At 42.6% G+C, this 23,513-nt stretch overlaps 1 protein-coding gene across 8 annotated transcripts in view; it reads left to right on the top strand.

Annotated features, from left to right (window-relative positions):
• Nucleotides 1-23,513, top strand: part of ELMO1 (engulfment and cell motility 1) — a 573,401-nt gene that overhangs the window by 262,898 nt on the left and 286,990 nt on the right. For all 8 annotated transcript variants that reach the window (XM_070059727.1, XM_070059724.1, XM_002713762.5 and 5 more), the window contains one exon: nt 12,354-12,458. In XM_070059727.1, coding sequence (XP_069915828.1) covers nt 12,354-12,458 — 105 coding nt within the window. The remainder of the gene's footprint in view (nt 1-12,353; nt 12,459-23,513) is intronic.

Below are 23,513 nucleotides of genomic sequence, written 5' to 3'. Positions count from 1 at the left end.
AGGTGGCTTTGGAGCTAGAAGGTGACATCAAGAAAATATCATCTAACTGCCACCATTTGTAATCACGTGGGGCTGGCCCTGGACTGCCAGGTCAGTGGTAGGTGACACAGCCAGGCCAAAGCCCTGAATGTATAGTTCCCTGATAAACTGTCAAGTGGACTGCAAACATTCAGGCTCTGTGAGATGCTGGTTCAAAAGGTCAGGATAAAGGACGGGGTCCTTTCAAACCCCGAGGGCCATACTGTGGCAGGGCAGGCAGACTGAGCAAATGCCAGGGAATGGCCCAAGCCCGAGGGGTCTCAGGTTCGAGATTGCACTTGTTCCCAAGGATTAGATCAGACCTCTTCCTGGCCTCCTGTCCTGGAAGAGCTGCCTGCAGGATGCAGGCCGTCTGTCCAGCCTGCACAGCAGTTATGTGGGTGGGTGGGTGAATGTGAGCCTTTTAGCTCAGGGTGCAGACCTCAGGCCCAGCTGGATGCTGACTTGCAGCGATGGCTTCAGCGGGGTCCAGGATGAAAATCTGAACCATTTCTCATGTTCTACAAAATGAATTTATTTCCTTGTTCAGAACAAGGGGCACATCCCTAATCAAATCTGAGTAAAAATCAATGCATCTTCATTAGAAAATATGGACAGATGGAAAAAAATTACCCATCTTCCCACCATTGCAAATCATTATTATTAATACTGTGGTGAACTCCCTTCCATTTGTAAAGTGCACTTTAAAAAATACACAATTATGATGTCTGTGTCTTGGTATTGCTGTTACTTGTACAAAGGATTTTCACAAAGCTCATGAGAAAAGAGTGTTATGAAATAACTTCATGGATTTCCATTTTTTTGCACCAAAATAAACTTAGCTTTTAATTTGTTTTTTTTTTTTTTTTCATAAACCTCTTGAGTTCCTTTTTTTTTTTTTTTTGGCTTTGTGCATTGAGAATGTGCAGAGAATATTCTCTATAAAAAACAGTGATAAGGAGTATGTACTACTATAGAAATTTTATACAAAATACAACTGACACATATTTTACTTCTAAACTTTCCACTTATAGTAGCTGAGTACTCTGGACAATTTTTAAAAGTTGTACCATGTTCCATCAAGTAGATGTTCCTTTTAGGACAGTAGTTAAGGACATGGAATCTGGACTGCTGTGTTCAACTCCCAAGCACACTGGTTTGTGTAAATGTGGGCAAGATGCTTAATCTGTCTGTGCCTCAGTTTGTTAATCTTTAAAAAGGATATAAGATTTATATTGGCCTGCTGTGGAAAAGAGACTGCCACCTCTAAATTTAAAAGCCAGACTTTGCCATTCATTGCTGTGGCATTGAAGGGTAGAAGGGGGGGAGGGGAGAATACTTGCCAGCCACAACTTGCTGCCTTAAAACATCAAAATCACAAGTAAATTTTTACATCTGAGTGTGTCACGGCCCCACCTGGGGTTTGTCCATGAAGAATAGGAGAGAACAGACCCCAAACACTAGGGCGTGGCATTGAATCACTGGGCCATAGGCTAGCAGGGGAGGGCCTCTTAGTCATGAACTGAGGTGACAGACAGCACCCTTTCAACGTTGCATTTGCAGGACACAGACTTTGTTGTCAAACATTTGTCGATCTATAACATCCTTACATTATTTATCCAAGGGAGTAACACATTGAAGCTTTGTAAAGGGTTGCATTGTTATCCCTGGAGCAAAACATTATCATTTCTGTGTTAGCTGAGGTTTTTAACTTTTGGATAAGGATGGCTGCGGCTGCTTTCTGAACTCCTCAGATCCCTGAGGACCAAAGGCTTAGAGCAGAGACGGGCAGATGTTTTCTGTAACGGACCAGCAAGCAAGTATTTCAGGCCTGGAGAGCCGCTGCAGGTCTCTGCCACAGCCTCTGATTCTGCTGCGGAGCGTGAAGCAGCCTCAGACCACTTGTGAGTGTAAACAGGAGCATTGCTGAGCCATCATAAACCTTGCATCGTGGACACTGAAATCTGAATTTCATGTAATCGTCACATCGCAGCTCCAGATTTTGATTAAAAGAAACTAATTAAAAATATAAAGGAAAACAGTGTCAAGCTAAAACAAGTGATGGACCCCATGTGGCCCAAGGGCTGTAGTGTACCAACGTTGGACTTAAAACAGTTCTTGGCACCCATTCATTGCTAGCTCGTGAATTCTTAAAACAGTTCATGGAAAATGGAATGAGAAGACAAGTTTATTTTGGTGCAAAGAAAATAGAAATATGTTCCTGGTTGTTTTCATATGTATTTCCCATGAGCATTTTGAAGACTCCTTTTAGGCTAGGATTTCATTTTGTTTTTGTACCAAAATAACCTAATCTTGTTATACTATTTTCCATGAACATTTCAAAGAGCCATGCATGTGTTAGCTTCTATGCTGTACTTGGAGTTGTCATCCCTATCATCCACATCAGAACCTTTCTGCTTTTATAAATAAAACTCTAAAGAATATGTAGAAAACCATTTTTCCCGCATGCTTTCGCAGTTGCTGACTGGCACGCAGCCCTGTGCTGGGGCTACACGGAGCCAGGGCCTGGAGGAAGCTGGGCTGCAGCACACAGGTTCCCGGCATCCACCCAGAGCTGCAGTTTGCTGGCCTCCCAGTTCTACCATGGTGAAGAGGTTTTGTCTTGCACACTGGTGCTGGTCCCTTAGCAGGGGCTGTTGGAAAGCTGCATTGGGCCCCAGGGAATGGCTTTTTCATGATGGATTTGCAAGGCCACTTATGGGATGAGGATGACACAAGTATCTTGTCTGTAATGGAATTTTAGTCTGTATTCTCCCTGTGGTTACATGGAAAAAAAAGGAGGGGGTGGAAAAACCACTGAACATGAGTAGGGATGCTTCACTCCTTGGTTCAAAATAACAAGAAGTGGGGGGGAAGGAGGTCCCCAAGGAGCGCTCCAAAAATGAGCTTGGAGATAAAGGGAGAAAATTAGGGTGTGGCTATGAGCGTGCGCCACAAGCCTTGGGTTCTTCAGCATCTCTTGTGTGCCCAGCCGAGCAGAAAGATTGCAGATATCTTTATAAACCTTGACAACACTATTTGATTATTCACAAAGGCTCTTTTTCTAAAAAAAAAAAAAAAAATCATAACCAGCTTCATTTTAAAAGGAAATCTATTCCCAAGGCATTTTTAATTGAGTTTTTATGGTAATTCTTTGTATTGATTATTGAATCAACATACCAGATAAATTGTGTTTGAGTTCACTCAGTAACTCAGTTTTTATTCAGTAACAGTTTTATTCAGCGAGTTTTAGCTCTGCTGTTTCACACAGGTTTTTGTGAATTGTAGACATGGTGATGCATAGTCTTGGACTTTTTAAAGGCGTGATTTATGAAAGGACATTATTTTTAACTAAGGAAGTCTGCCCTAAATTCAGAATTTTGGGTAGAAGATCTTTCATTGCATGTGCTTGTGAAATCATTTAGGAGCGTGTGTGTGTGTGTGTGTGTGTGTGTGTGTGTGTCGGGGGTGTGCTTGTGTACCCACAACCTTGCATTTCAAAGCTGTGTGGTTAAGAATTTTAATTAACTCACTTCTGAAATGAAAGTTCCTTGAAGGCAGGTTCTAAGTCTGTTTTAAATTCACCACTGGACATGCCGGCGCCGTGGCTCACTAGGCTAATCCTCCACCTAGCGGCGCCGGCACACCGGGTTCTAGTCCCGGTCGGGGCGCCGGATTCTGACCCGGTTGCCCCTCTTCCAGGCCAGCCCTCTGCTGTGGCCTGGGAGTGCAGTGGAGGATGGCCCAGGTGCTTGGGCCCTGCACCCCATGGGAGACCAGGAAAAGCACCTGGCTCCTGGCTCCTGCCATCGGATCGGTGCGGTGCGCCGGCCGCAGCGCGCCGGCCGCGGCGGCCATTGGAGGGTGAACCAACGGCAAAGGAAGACCTTTCTCTCTGTCTCTCTCTCTCACTGTCCACTCTGCCTGTCAAAAAAAAAAAAAAAAAAAAAAGAAAAAAAAAATTCACCACTGGACAAAGGGTATCATGTCTGTCTCACACAGTGGCCAAGCAGTAGACATTCAAAGTTCTGCGAAGGGAGAAAGAATGGGCTAGGGCACAGGCATCTAGAGGTCATTTGCTGCCACCCTCTGCCCTTCCATTCTCTGCACATTGTCCCTGATGTGCCTCCAACCTCTGCTCCAATGTTTCTAAGGGCAGGAACTTCTTCCTGTAGCTTCACGGACTAATATCAATACCCTTACAGGTGTGTGACAGTAGGAGTTCAATCTACAACTCCTATCTCACCCTCACTCCCACCTTTCTTTTTTCCCTGAGCTAAACCTCTAAAATGTTCTGCAACTTTTCTGACATCCTTTCTGTTGTGACATTGCTGCTGCTTCCTTGACACCCTGCAGCACATGGTTTCCTGTGTGTCATGAGCTGGCTTGCCATGTGGCCCTTAGGACTATGTTCTGTGTCCACCTGCAACCCAACTCTGCACTGGAACGTTGGGATCCTCTCTGTTCCTGTTGCTGTGTCCTGTTCATGGAGCCCAGCAGGCCAGGGCTTTCTGGTTGCCACCGGAAGTTGACTGCTCTTGGACTCATTGCCAACTCCAAGTTCTTCATGACATGAATAGTCACGACCCCCAGGTTACAGAATATTCCCCAGAGGAGGAGGTTCTTTCTCTTGGTGGTAGTGGGTAACTGGAGATGGTCCTAGAGCTCAATTGAACCAGAGGTATTATCCAAAAGATTAGCTGTGGAATTGTCAAATCAGGAGAAATGGAGCCTAGGTTGAAGGCTGGAGGTAGCAGGTGGTGAAGAAAATTAATGAGACTAGCAGAGATGTTAGGGAGGCCGCGAGAAGAGAACATGCATTCCAGGGGGTCCCAGGGGGTCCCAGGTATGCTGGGCCATCAAGTGGCATAAAATAGGTTGGCCTGAATTCCTAGCATCTTCCTGTGTGTTTCTTTTTTGAGAATCCTTTGTGTTTTACCTCAAAGAATCAAATTTTAATGATGACGAGTTGGGCTCTCATTAATTATTCAGAAGCCAGAGATTCCGTATTCTGTAGACGTGCGCTTGAATTTCTAAAAATCTCTTTATAGGACTTTACATTTCTCTAATTAAATTCCTTCTTGCTAACAGAGCCCCAGGTCCTAGTCTCCACAGACCTTTTGAACCTAAATGAGGCAAAGGCTGCAGAATGGGAGTGGGACTGCTAGCTGTGATCTTGCACAGGTTGCAAGTTTTGAACCTCGGTAGTAGGACGCTAAGAGTAACACTACTGACACCTTATCTGGTAGTTGGGATGATGAACTGAAGTTGTGTGCTTGGGTACCTGGTACAGTGATCACCAGTTCCAGTCCAGTGCCTGGTACTAGTAGCTTTTCTGTTCTTCAGTGTAGTCACCATCTCTCTCAGTCTTAAATCTGATTTCTTAATTTGTCTTCTCTCTTTTCAACCAAATTAGTAATTGTTATTGAATTTAATGGAGAGAGACCATGGTGAGAATCTGAATATTTCTACTTCTAGGATCTTTGGGACATGATCTGTGTTGTGGGTTACAAAGTCTGATGCTTCCAAGAGTCTCATTATACAGATATGTGAGGCATTCAGTAGAGAGTGATGGTTCTGTGTCAACTCAAAGAATGTAAGGCCTACTTAAAAATAGCCATTCCAAGAAAAGTCACTGCCTAAGTCAGCACCTGGCACAGTGAGTCAGAAATTCCAGCTCTATCCTCTGGTAGATGTGGGTCCCACACCTGCTCCTGGTTCTGGTTCCTGTGGCTTTGGAGCAGCAGTTCTTGGGGTATGTCTCAGAGACTATCAGTAGTACCTGGACCTTATGTCACGACCGTTCTTCGGTCCTGCCCCAGACCCACTGACCAGAAAACTCCACTGGTTGGGTCCAGCAATCTGAGTTTTAACAGACTCTGTCTAGGAGATGCTGGTGCTCCTTACAGTTTGAGACCCACTGATTTGGAAAATTGGTTCTCAGTCTTGATTGTACATTAGAATCTCCTGGGGAGTTTTAAAAATCCAGTCATGTGGTTCTCAACCCTATAGTTTCTCGTGAACCAATTTGGGGTACAGCATGGACCTCAGGAATTTAGGGAGCTTGTGAAAAACCGGTACACTCATTTGTAGTTGGAAAGGGGGAGGTGAGGAGAGGAAGTCATGTGTCATTTGATAGAACTCCTGGGTAACTCCTATCTTTCCCCCCTTGAAGAACCTGACCTTAAACTACCAGCTTCAAGGAATATCCTTGAAGGGTTTTTCATAGATTAAATTAATATTCACTCAATGTGATTTGTTTTAAAGGTTGCTTTGAATGCTATATTTGTTCAGCAAATGTAGGCACTCATATAGCACAAATATTAACTCCTGAATCCTCAAAGGCTTTCTCCATGGTATGCCATCTGGCAGGCATTATTGTAATCATCTCTTTATTATCCACACTAATGAAGGACTAGCATGGTAATTGAAAAACACAGATCATTTAGAAATCATTCAGGCAAATGCCAGAACTGCTTCCCCAACCAAGAAACATTCAAGAGTAGAAAATATTGACGGATTACAGTTTCCTTTGGGGGGGGACTAACTTGTATTATTTTACTTAGAAACTTGAACAATAGGAGGAAAAGTGAGTAGCGACTAAATTTCATTTCCCTTTCCTGAAGAAGGGAGTCTGATTCATTGATGAGAGGCCTAAGCATAGACCAGATGAGCAGCAAGTGAATTCAAATGCGTCTGCATCCTGGAACCATTGGGTTAAAGTGTGACACAATAGAAGCCGTGTGGGATCCAGGGAATCGGTGGATCCAGATAGCAGATCGTCCTCTGCTATTTCTTCTGTTACTTGAGATGCGCCGTTCTAACCACCATTGGATCTCAAAGGATGGTCCTCATCCGGCAGCATCTGTATCACCTGGGAATTTGTAGCAATGCAAATTCTTGGCACCCACCCCAGGGCTACTGGATCAGAGACTCTGGGGGTGGTGCTAACAGTTGGTGCTTCCACAAGCCCTCCATGGGATCTTGATGCTGCCTCAGTTTGAATCGTGCTGTCCCCCACCAGAAGCTCAGATTTCTCACCTGTGACTTAAGGGGCTTGTCTGGATTTAGGATCCACTCCCTTTCTCTGATGGCTGTGGAGTGAGTTTAGGGATTTTGTGTTTTGGAGCGTAAGACTGTCCCTTGGATGTGTGGTTGAGATAACTCAGTTGAAAAACTGTCAGGCATGTAGTGGAAGAGAAACTGGTCTCCAGGAACCAGACCCCCAGACTGTACACAGGGCACCTGGCTCTGAAGCACCTCGTGGTATCTAAAGCTGGATGGCAGCACATTCCCTACATGACGAACTCTGATGGCTGGAAAGGGAAGCAGCTGCTCCCGCTTTCTCCAGGGGCTGAGAGCTGTCTGCTGTGTCACCGAGCGGCTCTGCTACAGGATCTAACAAATGACGTTTCAGACGAAGGTGCAAGCTACACGGGCTCTGCAGTAAAACAAGGGGAAATTTCAAGCTATTTATCAAAGCTCTTGCAGCTCCCATTTCAAGACAGGTGGAAAAAAATAACATGGTACAGGAAAAGAAAATAAATCTGTACCCTGAGCATCTCATAAATAAGAAAGGAGTGGGGGAGCTCTCGGCCTTGCCAGGTTCTCAGAGTATTTTTGTCACAGTACAGAAAGCTTTCAAATGTTTCTTTTCCTGTTATCAGTAGCTCTGCTTGTAAACTTATTTTACTGGTCATTAAAACCAAAAGAAGAAAACAGTCATTTGCAGGAGAGAGAGGCTAAGAAAATGATACCTGGAGTTAAGAAAAGAGGGAAAAAAATGAAAAGCACAGTTCACCTTGCATTACAAAATCTTTTTTCATCTAAAATGTAGCGATGCTTAATAATTTAGGGCAAATCAATGCAAATCAAAGTTTGTTTAGTAAGAGCCTATTTGTTGGTGGCAATTAGGACATGGTTTATTGAACATGAGAGAAACGTTGGTCTGTTACAGTGTCTGGGAGGGATGGAGACATTATAGCTTGTATGGAAAAGAATGGATCACGGGCCTGTTCTGCCTGAGGGAATGATACTGAGTGGTGAGAATAGGACCAATTAGGGTCCTGCATTGGATTTCCAGCGTTGCCAGATTGCTCAGCAAGGTGACAGTACAAAATTCTAGTTCAAAACCCGTGTTCTGAGTTCACATTCTGGCTCTGCCACATGGTGGCTCTGGAACTTTAGACAAACAACTGAAACTCAGTGCCTCAGTGCCCTTCCTGTAAAAGAAAGATAATGACAGCATCTATCTGCTGGGGGAGTCTGTGAGGATGAAGAGCTGGAGTGTCCAAGGCACTTTGCACAGTGTCTGGCGCATGGTAGGCATTATGTTATTGGTGCTGTGTGCTAAGTAGCTATATGGTTCTTTCAAGAAACCCTGAAGATCAATTATAGTTGGTCTCTGTATCCTCAGGTTCTTCATTCACAAATACAACCAATTGCAGACCAACAATATTTTCTAAAAAATGTGCATCTCCACTGAGTATATGCAGACTTTTTTCTTGTCATAATTCCCTAAACAATATAGTATAAATGTTATTTGTATGTCCTTGACATTGGATCAAGCATCATAAGTAACCTAGCAATGATTTAAAGTCTGTGGAGGGTATGAGTTGGTTGTTCAGAGGGGTCTGGAACCAATCCCTGCAGCTACAGAGGGAAGACTCTATATTGTTTCTCAGCTGAAATGATCTTCTGAAATCAATAGTGTCCTATTTGATAGCCCTACTAGGTGCCTGAGGAGGAGGCTGATTGATTGATAGGGGCTTCAAGGGAATCTCGGTGCAAAATTTAAACAAGACTGATGACTTTTAAGCCGTGGGGATATTTTTTTCTGGTCAGCTTCACTAAAGCATCTCTTTGGAAGGTTGTTTGAATTAGATTCAGAAAAAATAATTCTCACTTGATTTCCTTTTTTGTTCATTTATTTTTGGAATAGACTCATAGAGCAGTGCTAGAAATAGGTCTGAAATCAGTGACATGTTTTTCTCTTTTATGTTTGACTCACTCGCTTTTGTTGGCTGGCCCATGCTGCATGGCAGCCAATATTGATTAGCCTACATTTTTCTGAAATAAACTTTTCTCAGTGCATGTAAAGTTTAAATGTTAGCAAGTACCAAAATAAACGCATTCAACTTCTGTACTGCTGGTAAGAAAAAAATTTAGGGATGCAAGATTGTGGAGACATATTGTTCAAAGAAGACACCCTTCAAAAACCAAATTGTAGAGGCCTGGGCAAGGTTCTGAATTCATCAGAGCAGTTTCCTCTTCAATAAAATGGGGATAATAGTACCTGCCGTAACTACACCGATAGGCTCTGAGACAACTGGATGCAAGGTGCAAGTTAGTGCTAGCACCTGGAAAGTACTCAGCAAGAAGTAACTTTTCTTCTTAGTTATCTTCCTGAAAATAATTAAACTCAAAGTAATAATTTTATGTATAATGGGATGGGGATTCCACTATTCTTTCCTAAATAACTAAATTATTATATAACCTTTAATTACAAGTTACATTTTAGACTAAATCTCCGTTCATTTATTTCCAACATTTTGAATTCTTTCTTTTCTCCCACTGTTGAAGAGTCGTTGGATCTCCTTACTCCATTGACTATCAAAGTAAGACAGCCCTGCTGCATTTAGCATGCTGAATAATTTTTATTTTTGTTAGATATATTTATTCTATGAGACATATCTTCCTTTTCATTAGAAGTACTTTGATATTTTAAAAACTTATCAACATTTTAACACACTACTCAGAGGGAGGAGATGTACAGGTCAGCACATGCTCCCTCAGACTTACCCTAAGGGTAAAGCTAAAAACTTGCTATGGAACCCCAAATCTCATTAAGTTGGCAGGTACCAATGCCATCTTACTAGTTAAAGTGATCAGTTTCAGTTCATAACTGATCATAAAGATAGGATTAAGTGTCAAAGGGATCACCTAAATAAGACCAGTGTCTGCTAATAATAATTGATAGAATTAAAAAGGAGAGAATGATCCAACATGGGAATCGGGATACACAGCAGACAAATGCCCTAAACAGCACTCTGGCCTCAGAATCAGTCCTTAAGACATTTGGATCTGGCTAAAAAGTCCATGAGAGTATTTCAGGCATGGAAAGCCAAGACACGGCAAAAACTGACCTAAATGAAAGATCTCTTTGAGTGAGATCCCGGTGGAAAGAACGGGCCATCAAAGAAGGAGGTACCTTTCTCTGAAGAGAGGAGAGAACTTCCACTTTGACTGTGGCCTTGTCTAAATAAGATCAGAGTTGGTGAACTCAAGAGGCTTTCATAGCCTTGGCAGCTCATGACAAGAGCTTCAGGTGATTACTGACATCATAAATAAGAGTGCCAATTGTTAAATCAACAAGAGTCACTGTGCACTTGCTCCCCATGTAAGACCTCTGTCCTTAATGTGTTGTACTATGAGAATTAACGGCAAAACTAGTCTTCAAACAGTACTTTATACTTTGTGTGTCTGCGTGGGTGCAAACTGCTGAAATCTTTACTTAGTATAGAGTTGAACTCCTGTATATAAAGATAATTAAAAATGAATATTAATGAAGAATGGGATGAGAGAGGGAGAAGGTGATGAGATGGTTTGTAGTGGGAGGGTGGTTATGGGGGGAAACCACTATAATCTAAAAGTTGTACTTTTGAAATTTATTAAATAAAAGTTTTCTATTAAAAAAACCCACACTACTCAGGAGAAAATGATAAATAAAATATTGAAATCATTGCAGTGACACAACCGACCCAATAAATATGGACGAAGATATCCTCAGAAGTGGAATTCTAGTCAGTAGGCAGCCTGTTCTCATTATTTTAAATGTTGTTTATTAGCTTATAAACAACATTTCACATCCTCCTGGGAAAGACAGTTTAGATGTCCTCTTGAATAATGTAATAGAATGTGGGTTGTTTGAACCTTGAACAAGTGTACAAAGAGCCCTTCCTGTACCAGAATTAGAAAAACAAAAAACACTTTGCCAAAATTTCCTCAGCAAAACAGAAATTTGAGTTGTATATTAAAAAAAATCTGAGATCAAAAAGAAAATATGTCATTTCATGTAAATTATCTGGATCATGAAGAGCCCTTTTCTTGAATTCTTTAACATTTTAACTGAAATTTTTTATGTTAACAAATAATATTCTGTGATTTTGTTTTGTTTACAACATGTTATTTTGGAGGATATATGCACAATGGTTAAATCTAGCTAATTAGCAAGTGCATTTCCTTTGCTTTTCCAGTCATCATTTTTGTGGTGGAGCAAGACAAAGATGCCCACACTCACCACCTCTAATTCAGCTTAGTACTGGAAGCCCTTGCCAGGGCATTTAGGTGAGAGAAAGAAATTAAAGGCATCCAAATTGGATGTCCCTTATCTTATATGTACAAAACCCTAAGGATGCTACTAAAGAAGTAATAACAACTAATAAACAAACTCGCAAAAGGCACAGGACACAAAAATCAACACACAAAATTAGTTTTGTTTCCATAGGCCAATAGTGCACTATCATTAACATTTTTTTTTCATCTCTTTAACATGAACACTCAACCGTGTCTTCCCTTCGGTTATCCACCATTTGTATTTGGATTTTCAGGACCATTCTGGTGATTGTGTTTGGTGATTGAGGGTGGAGATTGATTTTCAGCTCTGAATGAGTCTCCTGGAGTTTCCTGAGGGATTTCAAGCATATGGGGAATTTATATCAGCCAGGTCTCCTCCTCTGTTAGGCATTTTTGCAACTGTGTTTCATTGTTTGGGTTCTTTGTGCTATTGAGTGGTTGACCAGAAGGCTAGACACAGTGAGCTTGTTAGGATCCTGTAGACATCTAACTTGTATCCAGTGTCTGTGTGACCCTAGTAGTTTACAGAGCCTGATGGTAAGTGTGCCCAGGCTATGTGTGAGGATGAGGAAGAACAGGTAATGGCTTCCTTGGATCCAGCTTCTGTGTTACACAGCATAGGTGACTTCATCCCAGGTCTTTCTTACTAAATGCCACTGGTGTCACTTCAGTGTAGCCACCACAAATACAACTTTTATGTTATTTTCTTTCTCTCATCACATCACATGTTTAAGAAAAATTCTACATTTTGATCTCCAGGTGGCCTTCCTAACCCGAGGTCTAAAAGCTGCTTTTGCAGAGCCTGAGAGCTATAGACAGAAGTTTCTGTCCCAACCCATAGCTTTCCGGGGTGGTGGAAAACATGTTTGTACTTGACTAACTGGAATTTGCTCTGTGGTTTTTGTAGGGAAACAAGGTGCTTGACAGCTGGTGATGTCTGCTGAAGAATTAACCTTGTCAAACATTTGCTTCAATCACAGAATCACGTCAACCCGGCCATGGACTTCACCCAGACTCCTCCTGGAATGTTGGCTCTGGACAACATGCTGTACTTTGCTAAACACCACCAAGATGCCTACATCCGGGTAAGCACCCAGGCCCTTTTCCAATATTGTAGGTTTCCTACTGACTCTTAATTTCAAACTTACAAATATGGAAGGATTACCTTCAGACAAGTGGCCCCAGATTTTTGGCTTTCATCAATCAGTACACTACAAAAATATAATTAACTGAAATTGATCAGCATGATTAACATAGGGATTTTTAACTTAAATTTTCTCCACATGACGTTTAAGAAAAATATAGTAGGTACTGGCAAAGCATTTTTATAGTTCAACATTAAATTATGACAAAACTCTTAAATAAGGAACAGAAATGAACTGTCAGCCCACAACTTTCCCAGCCTCAGATGTAGTCGAAGCCTTTTTAGACTTATCCTCAAAGTAGGAATAAGACCCAGTATTCTGTCCAGTGAACTCTTTCTGTCCCATCTATTGCTGGAAGTACAGTAAGTTAAACACAAGGAAGGAGCTAGATAGGAGGAAGAGAAATATCTTCTCACACTTCATAACTGACCTGACAGACTCCAGTTCCTTAATTAGATTGGTTTGTGGGTGGGGCAGAGGAAGGGGAGGCCTCTGTTGTGTCTGAGATAGAAGGTGGTAGCTGCTGACCCAGCCGTGCTGGGGTGGAGAAACCAAAGGGTGAGAGAGGCAGGGCCTGAGATGACAGTGACGTGGAAGGCTCACCGGTCCAGGCTGCTTAATCAGAGCCTTGGGCTTGTGCTAATTCCTCTTTCCTGAGCCCAGATCCTTAACTGAGACTTGGGGCAGGGTGGGTTGGGAGGGTAGGAATCAATGGGACAGGGGAATAGGCAAATGCTTTACATGATGGCTGGATCGAAGCTTAGAGAGTGTTTCCTGGACAAATGACCTGAAGCAGGAAGAGCAAGGCTGACCTTAAAATACGAATAAGAGCAGGTTCATTACTCTTTATCTGCAAGATTCTCAGTGTGGCGCTCACTTCTTGGAGACCTGGGTTCAAGACTTGGCAGTATTAGTAACTAGTGATCTAAATTTGGTCAGTTCATTTTGTCTGGTCTAAAGTTTCTTCCATAAATGAGGGAGACTTGATGGCTCTCAGCTGGGACACTGTTCCTGCAGGAGGCATTGGGAAGCATTTGGGTGCATTCCTTTGATGGTTACCATGCCTAGATAGGGTCCTGCTGGCCAAAACCTAGAATATATTGGGCAGTCTGCAAAGTGAACAGTGGTCCCATTTGGCAGTGTCTCCTTGTATAAAGCTATGCCAGGTCTCCAAACTCTCTGTAGGCAATATACTTTAAGTGTATGTATTTTTCTATCTGTGCAATTTGGAAAGCTTTGACCTATTCTGAAATATTGTTTGCAATTTCATTACTTAGAAAATTTTATAGTTCCTTTTCTGAAAGATTTGGAATCAAGAGCTTCATCAGAAATGCAGTCCTCCGTAAGGTTTTTCATAAAACTTTGATTTGATGTATATGCTTATTATACAAACATTTTCTAGGAATGTAATCTTGTTTCATAGTACCTAAGTTAGTGTTTTGTAGACTCTTGAAGAAATGAGTGTGAAAAGGAGAAGCCAAGTAGAAATTGAATTTACCATTAGCTGATTAATGTTTGCAAATGAATGTTTCTAAAATTAGAGCTTATTTGTGCTGAATATATTGTTAATTACATAAGAAGCATATGTCTCCTGAAAAATTATTTAATGTTTGGAGTTTGTTGCCCTCAATGCATTCTCTAAATTGTTATAAGTGAAATTACTACCATGGTAACCTGATATAGAGTTTTATATCTGAGAGGGACTTATTAGGAAAGCCCATTTGTAAAGAAATGTGTGGCCTTTTTTTGTCCATATGCACATTTCTTTTTTGCTTAGATGTGTACCTAACAGGTCTTGTTTTCTCAAACCCATCCTTTCCCTGATGTTTTCTGTGTGGCATCTGACTCAGGCATTAACTACTCAATGTACAGTTAAGCTGTTTACATGAATGGGCAGGTTTAGTGGATTTTATACGCAGTCTGAGGCTTTGTGTGAGGAAGTTTTGTGGTTACTATGATAAGAGATGCCCCAGCAGTAGTGCAATAATGGTGAAATAGTGATCCCAGACATTCTTTAAAAACTTTGTTTGTTTGTTTGAAAGAGTTATGGAGAGAGCAAGAGGGAGAGAAGAGATCTTCCATCCACTGGTTCACTCACCAAATGGCCGCAATGGCCAGGGCTGGGCCAGACCAAAGCCAAGAGATTCATCTGGGTTTTCCACATAAGTTGCAGGAGCCCAAGGACTTGGACTATCCTCTGCTGCTTTCCTAGGTACACTAGCAGGGAGCAGGATCAGAATTGCAGCAGCCAGGACTGAAACCAGTGGGATGCCAGTGTCATAGGTGCTGGTCCAAAGTGCTATACCACAACCCAGCCTCAGCAGATCACATTTTGATCAATGAGCTTACTGAAAACTTCTGAAACATAGAGCAGGATTCATTTCTTAAAGTTTACATTCAAGTGCACACACATTCATGCACACACGTTGTTCCTGCACACACACATTGTTCATGCTCATAGTTCATGCATACACACATTGCTCATGCACACACACACACACACACTCATGCATAGACAGTTCCTGTACACACACATTGTTCCTGTACGTACACACACACACATTCATGCATATACTTTCATGCACACACATTGTTCCTGCACACACACACACACACACACTCATGCACAGACATAGTTCATGTACACACATACTGTTTGTGCACAGACACACATCATGCACACACATTCATGCACACACACACACTCATGCATAGACATGGTTCCTGTACACACACATTGTTCATCCACAGACACACATTCATGCACACATATTCATGCACACACATTGCTCCTGCACACACACACTCATGCATAGACATGGTTCCTGTACACACACATTGTTCATCCACAGACACACACTCATGCACATAGTTCATGCACACACATTGTTCATGCACAAACATTCATACACACACATTCATGCACACACATTGTTCCTGCACACACACACACTCATGCATAGACATAGTTCATGCACACACACATTGTTTCTACACACACACACTCATGCACATAGTTCTTGTACACACATATTATTCATGCACAGACACACATTCGTGTACACACATTGTTCCTGCACACACATCATTCATCCACAGATGTTCTCTTTGCCCATGACACTTCCACATTCCCTCAGGGATCACATTCCCACAACCACTTTGTGTCTGTGTTTGCGAGCTGTCTTCTGATCCTGTACTCTAACTTTTCTGCTATTTTCTTGTCCATGCCTCATACCCATCACTTTGCAAAAGCTCTGCCATCCTTCCTGCTCTCTGCCCCCCAGTTGGCACTTGATGCTATTTCTAGCAGTCGGTCCTCTCTTCTGGCCTCACAGCTGGTGCTGTCTGCTTGGTTCTCAGCTTGAGAGTTGCCTCTAGCTCTTAATTTCTCCCTCCCTCTTCTCTTCCTCTACCTGCTCCTCAAGTGCCCATGACTCCCGGGACCCTGGACCTTCACTTGTCTCATTCAGGCTGCAGCATGTTTCCTGAGCAATTCTCAAATGCCCAGCAATGAGCTCGGTTGATGGGGACCCTCAAGGAACAGGTTGCTCATGAGTCCTGTGATGGAGGAATTTACTGTCTAGGGATAGAAAGGGAGTGAGTGAAGAGATACATACCTGGCAGCTTCCAAGTCACTGAGAATGTACTTGACTGGGGCTTGTGTTCCTAGCGGTACAGCAAAGAGTCGCCAGCACATAGGTGTCAGGCCAGGAGAGCTTCCAGGAGGAAGTGACATGTAGGCTAAGAGCTGTTGGGTATTACCTGTAAACAAGGTAAAGTGAAGAACCCAGAGAGAGCACTGCAAGTGGAGGGAACCATGAGCAAATGCATAGTGGCAGGTGCTTTGTTTGGGGAGCCAAACTAGAATAGTGTGGTGAAGAGGGGGAGCTGCAGATACCATCATGCCTTGAGACCCAGTGGGGGCCTAGTTTATTAAGGATAGTTTAAGTCACATTAAGGTGTTTGTTTTGAACCTAAAAGCAATGAAGAATTTCTTTTTTTTAAATTTTGATTAATATAAAGAGAAACAGGGGGTGGTATTATGTCATAGCAGGTAAAGCTGCTGCCTGTGATGCAGGCATCCCATATAGGCACCAGTTCAAGCCCCAGCTACTGCTTATGCACCTGGGAAAGCAGTGGAGCATAGTCCACATCCTTGGGCCTCTGTACCCATGTGGGAGATCCAAAGGGAACTCCAGGCTCCTGGCTTCAGTCTGGCCCAGCCTTGCCTATTGCAGCCATTTGGGGAGAGAACCAATGGATGAAAGATTTCTCTCTCTTTGTCTCTCCCTCTCTCTATATAACTCTGCCTTTCCTTTAAAATAAATTAAAAAAAAATCTTTTAAAAAGACCCCTTATTTGAAAAAAAAAATTAAAGAGAACAGATTTCATGTATTTCATAGGTACAATTCTAAAAAGAGAACCATATTTCTGAAGTCATTTAAGTAGAGATAAGGAGAATTAATTTTAGAAAAATGACCCTCTTACTTGATCACCAGTTTGACAGTTTAAGACCAAAGACAAAACTAAAATAGGAAGAATTATAGAGAGATGATATTTGCCCATACGAGGATAGTGGACATGAAGAAAGGGGGAAGCAATTGAATGTAATTACTTTGGAGCTAAATAAAATTGAACCCAAACCAAGAGGGATGTTTCTGGCTTGAGAGTAGATGGTGATGTCATTAACGGAATAGACGGGGCAGGTCTGGCAAGGCACAGCCAGTTGGAGCATATGCGTGTGGAACATCTGGGCCTGTGAAATAGGAGGTGAAGGGAGGCAGCAGAGCCCAAATCCATGCAGATGCCACGGTGTCTTTTATCTGTCCCCTTAAGCCTTCTCATTCCCTCCAATCCATTCATCTGTATTGCTGCCGTATCATCTTAATGGCCTGTATGCCTAAGTCTGGCACCTTCGAACCCGCCTCCCCTGCCAGCTGCTTGGATGACAGCCCTGGCCTACAGCCTGTTTCTGTGGTTTCATCTCTTGCTGCCCACCTGCTTCTCTGTCTGTCTGTCTTCTCCACTGCCGTCATATCCCTCATCCATAAACAATGATGTGGCTTCCACTAGCTCCCACTCTTCCTTCTGCCTGCCGCCCTCCCCATGCCATTGGCCTGCTGAGTGGCCCTCCTGGCACAGGTCACAGCAGATTTCCAGACTTGACTCCCTGGATGACTCCACTGACCCTCCTTGCCTCCTGGACACACTTACCAGCTTCATTCTTTACAACATTCGTATTTTAAATGTAGTTATTCTCTGTGCCTCTGATTGATTATAAACTCTATAATAGGTAGGCACCAAGGTTAATTTACGTTCCTGAAGCCCCAACACAGTTTCCTAACCCATAGTAGCTTTTAACAATTTGTTGTTAATTAGCAAGTGAAGTATTTCTTTAGTTTTTTTTCTAATGGTCTCTTGCCAAGTATCAATTCTTTATTATCTCAGCCTTCATTTCTTATTAACAGTTACAGAGGGGTATTTTTGCAACATGCTTGTCTTGGTGGAGCATTTTTGCAACATAGCTTGTCTTGGTTGCTCACATAATAGTTGTCAGCTTTTGTAACCATGTTCTGATGAAAGCAGTGGATTTGACTGAATTACCCCACACTTGGATGGGGACAGAGCTTGAGGGGGGATTGCAAGTCTGAGCATCCCACTGTGCGGGGAATGAAGTCTGGAGGCATATCATGATTTCCAGGCTTTTGAGTCTTATTTACTCTGGGTATAAGAGAGATTTCACTCCCTAGCTCTCCCCATCCAGGTGGCGGTACTGGGCTCTCTCAATGAGGACACAGATGGAGGCTAGATGTTTGGCTCACCCTCAGGACCACGCTGTCATTGGTTCACAGGCAAGATGATAGTACAGGGCTGCGCATTGAATGCACTTTGCTTTGTTTTGCTTTTCCTCCCTGGAATGGCAATTCATAGTACTTTGGGAGAAAGAAACTTAAGGACTTCATTGGCAATACAACCATTAGAGTTAGAATCGGTGTTTTTGATAATTTAATTATTCACTGAGGATTTTCATTTGGTTCAAGATCTGTTCTGTCCAAAATGGGAGCCAAGATTCAGCCACAAAACAAGTAATGGCAAGGACACCTAAGGCTGCAAACATGAGCCAGCCAGGGCTGTGGTGGAACTGGGATAGCAAGAAATACTTAAGAAAAATGCTACACCGTGCTGAAAGGGTGGTTTCAGAATGAAGTGATTCTTCATGCTAATCTTCCTCTTCCTCTTTGATCACAGAAAATGAGTACCTGGTGGGGGTTAAGCCACACACAAGATATACTGCTTAGGTTACCTCAAGATTCAAGAATCTCCTAGGAAATAAGTACTGTGATCACCAGTAGTAAGTGTTGTGATCATTATTGTGGCCGTTCTATAGATTGAGGAGCTGGGACTTAAAGAGGTGCAGAGAGGTCCACTTGGTCAAAGAGCCAGCAGAGTAACAGAATGTCATGGGCCTCTTCTACTTCTGCAGCCTGGTGTCCCTTCACTTGGAATGTGATATCCAAGTGCTATCCTGCTTGACATGGGAAGAAAGGGGACAGACCTAGAGAGACAGACTGGAAGGTGTCCTAAGTCCACAGGATCATCACACACATGGTGTCCTCAGCTATGACCTCCCTGAAATCAGTGTACCCAGGAAGCTCTTTCTAAAAATGAAAGAGATGTTCCCTTCCCCCCCCCTTTTTAATTACAAACCTGCTACACAAGATCACAATGTCTCTATTCGATTGTAAATCCTTTGGAAACCAAGGCTGTCTCTTGCCTGTATTTCACCATATTACCAAATTTTTGATTGACATTCAAATCATATTATTTTGAGGAATAATGAGCCTGTGGCTTGCAGAGCTTTCCAGTTCCCAGATGCAGTCTTTTGTTTGAGGCTAGGGATGGAGAAGTAGCACACAGAAGTTCACTGGACATTCAGAACCTGTTGTCAATCATTTGCCCCCCTCGTGGTATTACAGCCAGACAGAAGCATAGTGTGCCTTAATCCCAAATCCAAAAACAGTAAGATAAATTCTGAAAATGCCGCCATAAAAGCCAAGTACATGTAAATGAGATGTTTCTATAATTGCTTGCATCTTTTTTCAAACGAAAAATAAATATACAAAGTGAAAAGTCCATTTTCCAAGGTGCTGAGAAGCATCACAGTAAAGGAAGGAAAATCCTCTTAACGTTGACATTCATTCATTCATTGACTTGTGCAGGAAATACTATCAAACACATGCAAGGGGCCTGGCTGTTGCCATGCAGAGGGTACGTGGTGGACGATGAAAGGCAGTACCTGGTTCTTAAATACCAGATAGGAAAGCAAGCAAGTGAAGATGGGTAGTTGTGTATTTGTTTTATATTTGGGGAAATTCCTTATTTTCTTCGAGGATTTTCTTTTTTAAGCTTTAGTTTATGTATTTGAAGAATACAGTTAGAGAAAGAGCAAGAGAGGAAGCTATCTTCCATCTGCTGGTTCCCTCTCCAAATGGCTTCAAGGCCAGTGTTGGGCCAGGCTGAAGCTAGGATCCAGGAGCTTCATCTGAATCTCCCACGTGAGTGCGGGAGCCCGAGTGCTTGGACCATCCTCTGCTGCTTTCCCAGGCACATTATCAGGGAGCTGGGTTGGAAACAGAGCAGCTGGGACAGGAACTAGGACCCACAAGGGATGGTGGCATTGTAGGCAGTGGCTTTACCTATTATGCCACAATGCTGGCCTCCTTTTGAGAATTTTAGATGTGACATATGCTTAGCACATCTATCAAATCATCAAAACTTTGCTCAATAATTCTTTGTAGTTTTTCACATATATTGGCCAGGAACTATTTCACCATTGTATAAATCATTATACTATTTGTATTAGAATCATTGAGGACTTGCTTCCTTTCCCAGTGAGCTAATTTTAAATAATTGGAGTACTTTTTAGAGAGAAAAAAATTCTCTGGTGATCAGTCAATAAGGAATAGAATAAACCTGAACCCTTTCCTCTGTTTTATTTTATGTGGGGCTACGTGTCATACGGAAAATGTTTTCTTAATAAAACTGCTACCCAACTAATTTATAAGATCTTGATCAACAATGCTGTTACCCATTAGAATTTGTAAAGTCTTAAGTCTTCCAGAAATAAAGTGGAAAGTAGATCTTGGACACCACTTGTTCTATGTATACCCTGACACTCTTCTTTATCAAGTAATTATGGCATATCAAAAACCTTGGGGCTGGCATAGTGGCACAGTGAGTTAACCTGCTGCCTGCAATGATGATATCTACTATGAACCCCTGTTTGAGTCCTGGCTGCTCCACTTCCATTCCAGCTTCCTGCTAATGCACCGGGTAGGTAATATAAGATGGCTCAAGTGCTTGGATCTCTACCACCCATGCAGGAGCCTCACATAGAGTGCCAGGCTGGTGACTTTGGCCTGATCCAGCCCCAGTTGTTGTGGTCATCTGGGGAATGACCCAGCAGTTGGTGAATCTCTCTCTCTGTGTGTCTTTCTCTCTGTATCTCCCTCTCTCTCTCTGTAACTCTGCCTTTCAAATAAATAAATAAATATTTTAAAAACTCACGTAATTAATATATACAATTTGATTATGTGCCCTACAATTCTTGCTTCAGCAACTCTCATAATTTATGATCATCATTTCATCCACTTGAAGTCTTTACATGCTGGGTGCTATTATAGAAGATCATGAATTTCTTGAGAGAGGAAAATAGAAATGCCTTCAAAAGTGAGATTAATTACAATGGCTTCATGCAGTTGTGAGCCAGGGCCTGTATATGTTTCTAGTGTTGTACCAAATCAGAGTGGCAATATTTATAATATGAAAAGTCAACCAGACAGTGGGAAAGATGGATATTTCTACCTATGAATTGTTTTCTCAAGTTTATTTCAGTATAACCATACTTTTAAATGCATGAAAAATTTAAAGTATGCTCACACAATTTGAGAATGTCTGAGTGGGTTCTTCCTGACCATGAAGCATAAATAGCAAACAATACTTCTAAACAAATAGCTGGGGGAAGTAATTAGTTTACACCCTGACCGATAGTTGGAACAGGAGTAGCCTGCTTCTTGCTGAATCCTCAAAACACTTCAGGATGACCTAGTACAAGGGAAACTAGCATCTTTTGAGGCTTGACTGTATTTTGAGCATTAGCATACATTATTCATAATTTTCTCTTCCAACCTCCCCAGCTGGGAAATGTTAGGTAACTTCTGTGCCTTCTTTTTCCAGTTTGCTGACCTCTGTGTTTTATCCCTTGAGGCTCACCTCAAGTTCAAAGCCATTTCAAGTTTTCTCTCCTATGTCAGAGAGTGTAAACATTAATAGCCAACGCATATATGGAGCTTGCTATGAGTTAGTAACCGTGCTAAACACTTTCATTAATTTCTCTCAACACTCCTCTGAGGTTAGCCCTGTTTCTGTTTCCATTTTATAGATGAGTTAACTGACCCACAGAGAGTGAGGTGACAGGTCCAGGGTTACCGAGCTAAGGAAATACCAAAGCTGATTTTCTTAGAAGTTTACTTTCTTAATTTGAAAGAAAGCATGACAAAGAGAAGGAGAGACACACAGAGAAAGAGATCTTTCATCTGCTAGTTAAATCACCAAATGGCCACAATGGCTAAGACTAAGCCGGGCTGAAGCCAGGAGCCTGGAACTCCATCCTGGTCTCCCACATGGATGGCAGGGCCCAGGTACTTGTGCCATCTTCCATTGCTTTCGGAGATACATTAGCAGGGGGCTTGATCAGAAGCGGAGCAGCCTGGACTCTAACTGGTGCTCAGATATGGATGCCTGTATCACAGGCCGTGGCTGAACCTGCTGTGCCACACCCAAAGCTGAAATTCAAGTCCAGGTAGCCTGCTTCTATTATCCATGTGTGTATCTTTCAAGGGTTTGTAGATTCACATAGAATTTTTAGCCACAATTCAAATGAGTCCTACAGATGTGTTTTGCTCCTCTGACCCACTGTTTTTAAAAGCATGAGGGTTTGAATTGCCTGTAGGCAAGATATATATTCTCCAATTAACTGGGAGCTCATTGTATTGTCTGGCCACTTCTCTACTCTAGTTATCAGCTCCTGCTTCTTCTTCTTCTTCTTCTTTTTAAAGATTTATTTATTTATTTGAAAGGCAGTGCATTAAAGAGAGGCAGAGGCAGACAGAGAGAGAGAAATCTTCCATCTGCTGATTCACTCCCCAAATGGCTGGAGCTGGGCCAATCTGAAGCTAGGAGCCTAGAGCTTCTTCTGGGTCTCCCACATGGGTTCAGGGGCCCAAGGACTTGGGCCATCTTCTACCACCTTCCCAGGCCATAGCAGAGAGCTGGATCAGAAGTAGAGCAGCCAGGACGTGAACTGATGCCCATATGGGATGCCAGCAGTACAGGCAGTGGCTTTAGCTGATTCCTAGCATGCTTCTTGAAGACTTGAATGAGTAGCTTTTGATACTGCTAATCTGCAGTGATACTTGTGAAATTCTGAGCACACTGCCCACACATAGAAGGTGCCCAGTTTTAAATGACTGTTCCCCCTCCCAGTTCACAAGGTAGTATTCGATTGACGTCGTACTATTTGACTAATGTACAGTCTTTTAAATATTAGTTTGGGTGTCCCCCAAAATTTTGCTTGGTCCCAGGGTGGTGCTGTTGGGAGTTGATGAAGCCATTAGGAGGTGTCCTAGTGGGAGGTCCTTAGGTTTTAGGGGTGTGTTCTCGCAAGGTCATTCTCATGAGAGGGTTGTTATAGAAGTTTGTCTTTGGGCCTGGACCCTCTCTCTCAGCTTCCAGGTACATCAAGTGATCCTTCCTCGGCACACATCCATCCTTACCACCCACTTAGAGCCCAGCCCAATGGTGCTCTTGATCTTGTGCTTGGACCTCTGCAAGTGTGACAAGGAAACCTTTTCCCTTATTAAGCCAGTTGCCTCCAGTAACTTCCAGGAGTGCCGAAGAGCTGACAGATGGGGGTGGGGTGGGGTTCACATATAT

The sequence above is a fragment of the Oryctolagus cuniculus genome, chromosome 16 (genome assembly GCF_964237555.1).
Source record: "Oryctolagus cuniculus chromosome 16, mOryCun1.1, whole genome shotgun sequence".
Taxonomy (NCBI): Eukaryota; Metazoa; Chordata; class Mammalia; order Lagomorpha; family Leporidae; genus Oryctolagus; species Oryctolagus cuniculus.
The sequence above is the reverse complement of the archived record's forward strand: the minus strand, read 5'-3'. Positions and strand labels throughout refer to the sequence as shown.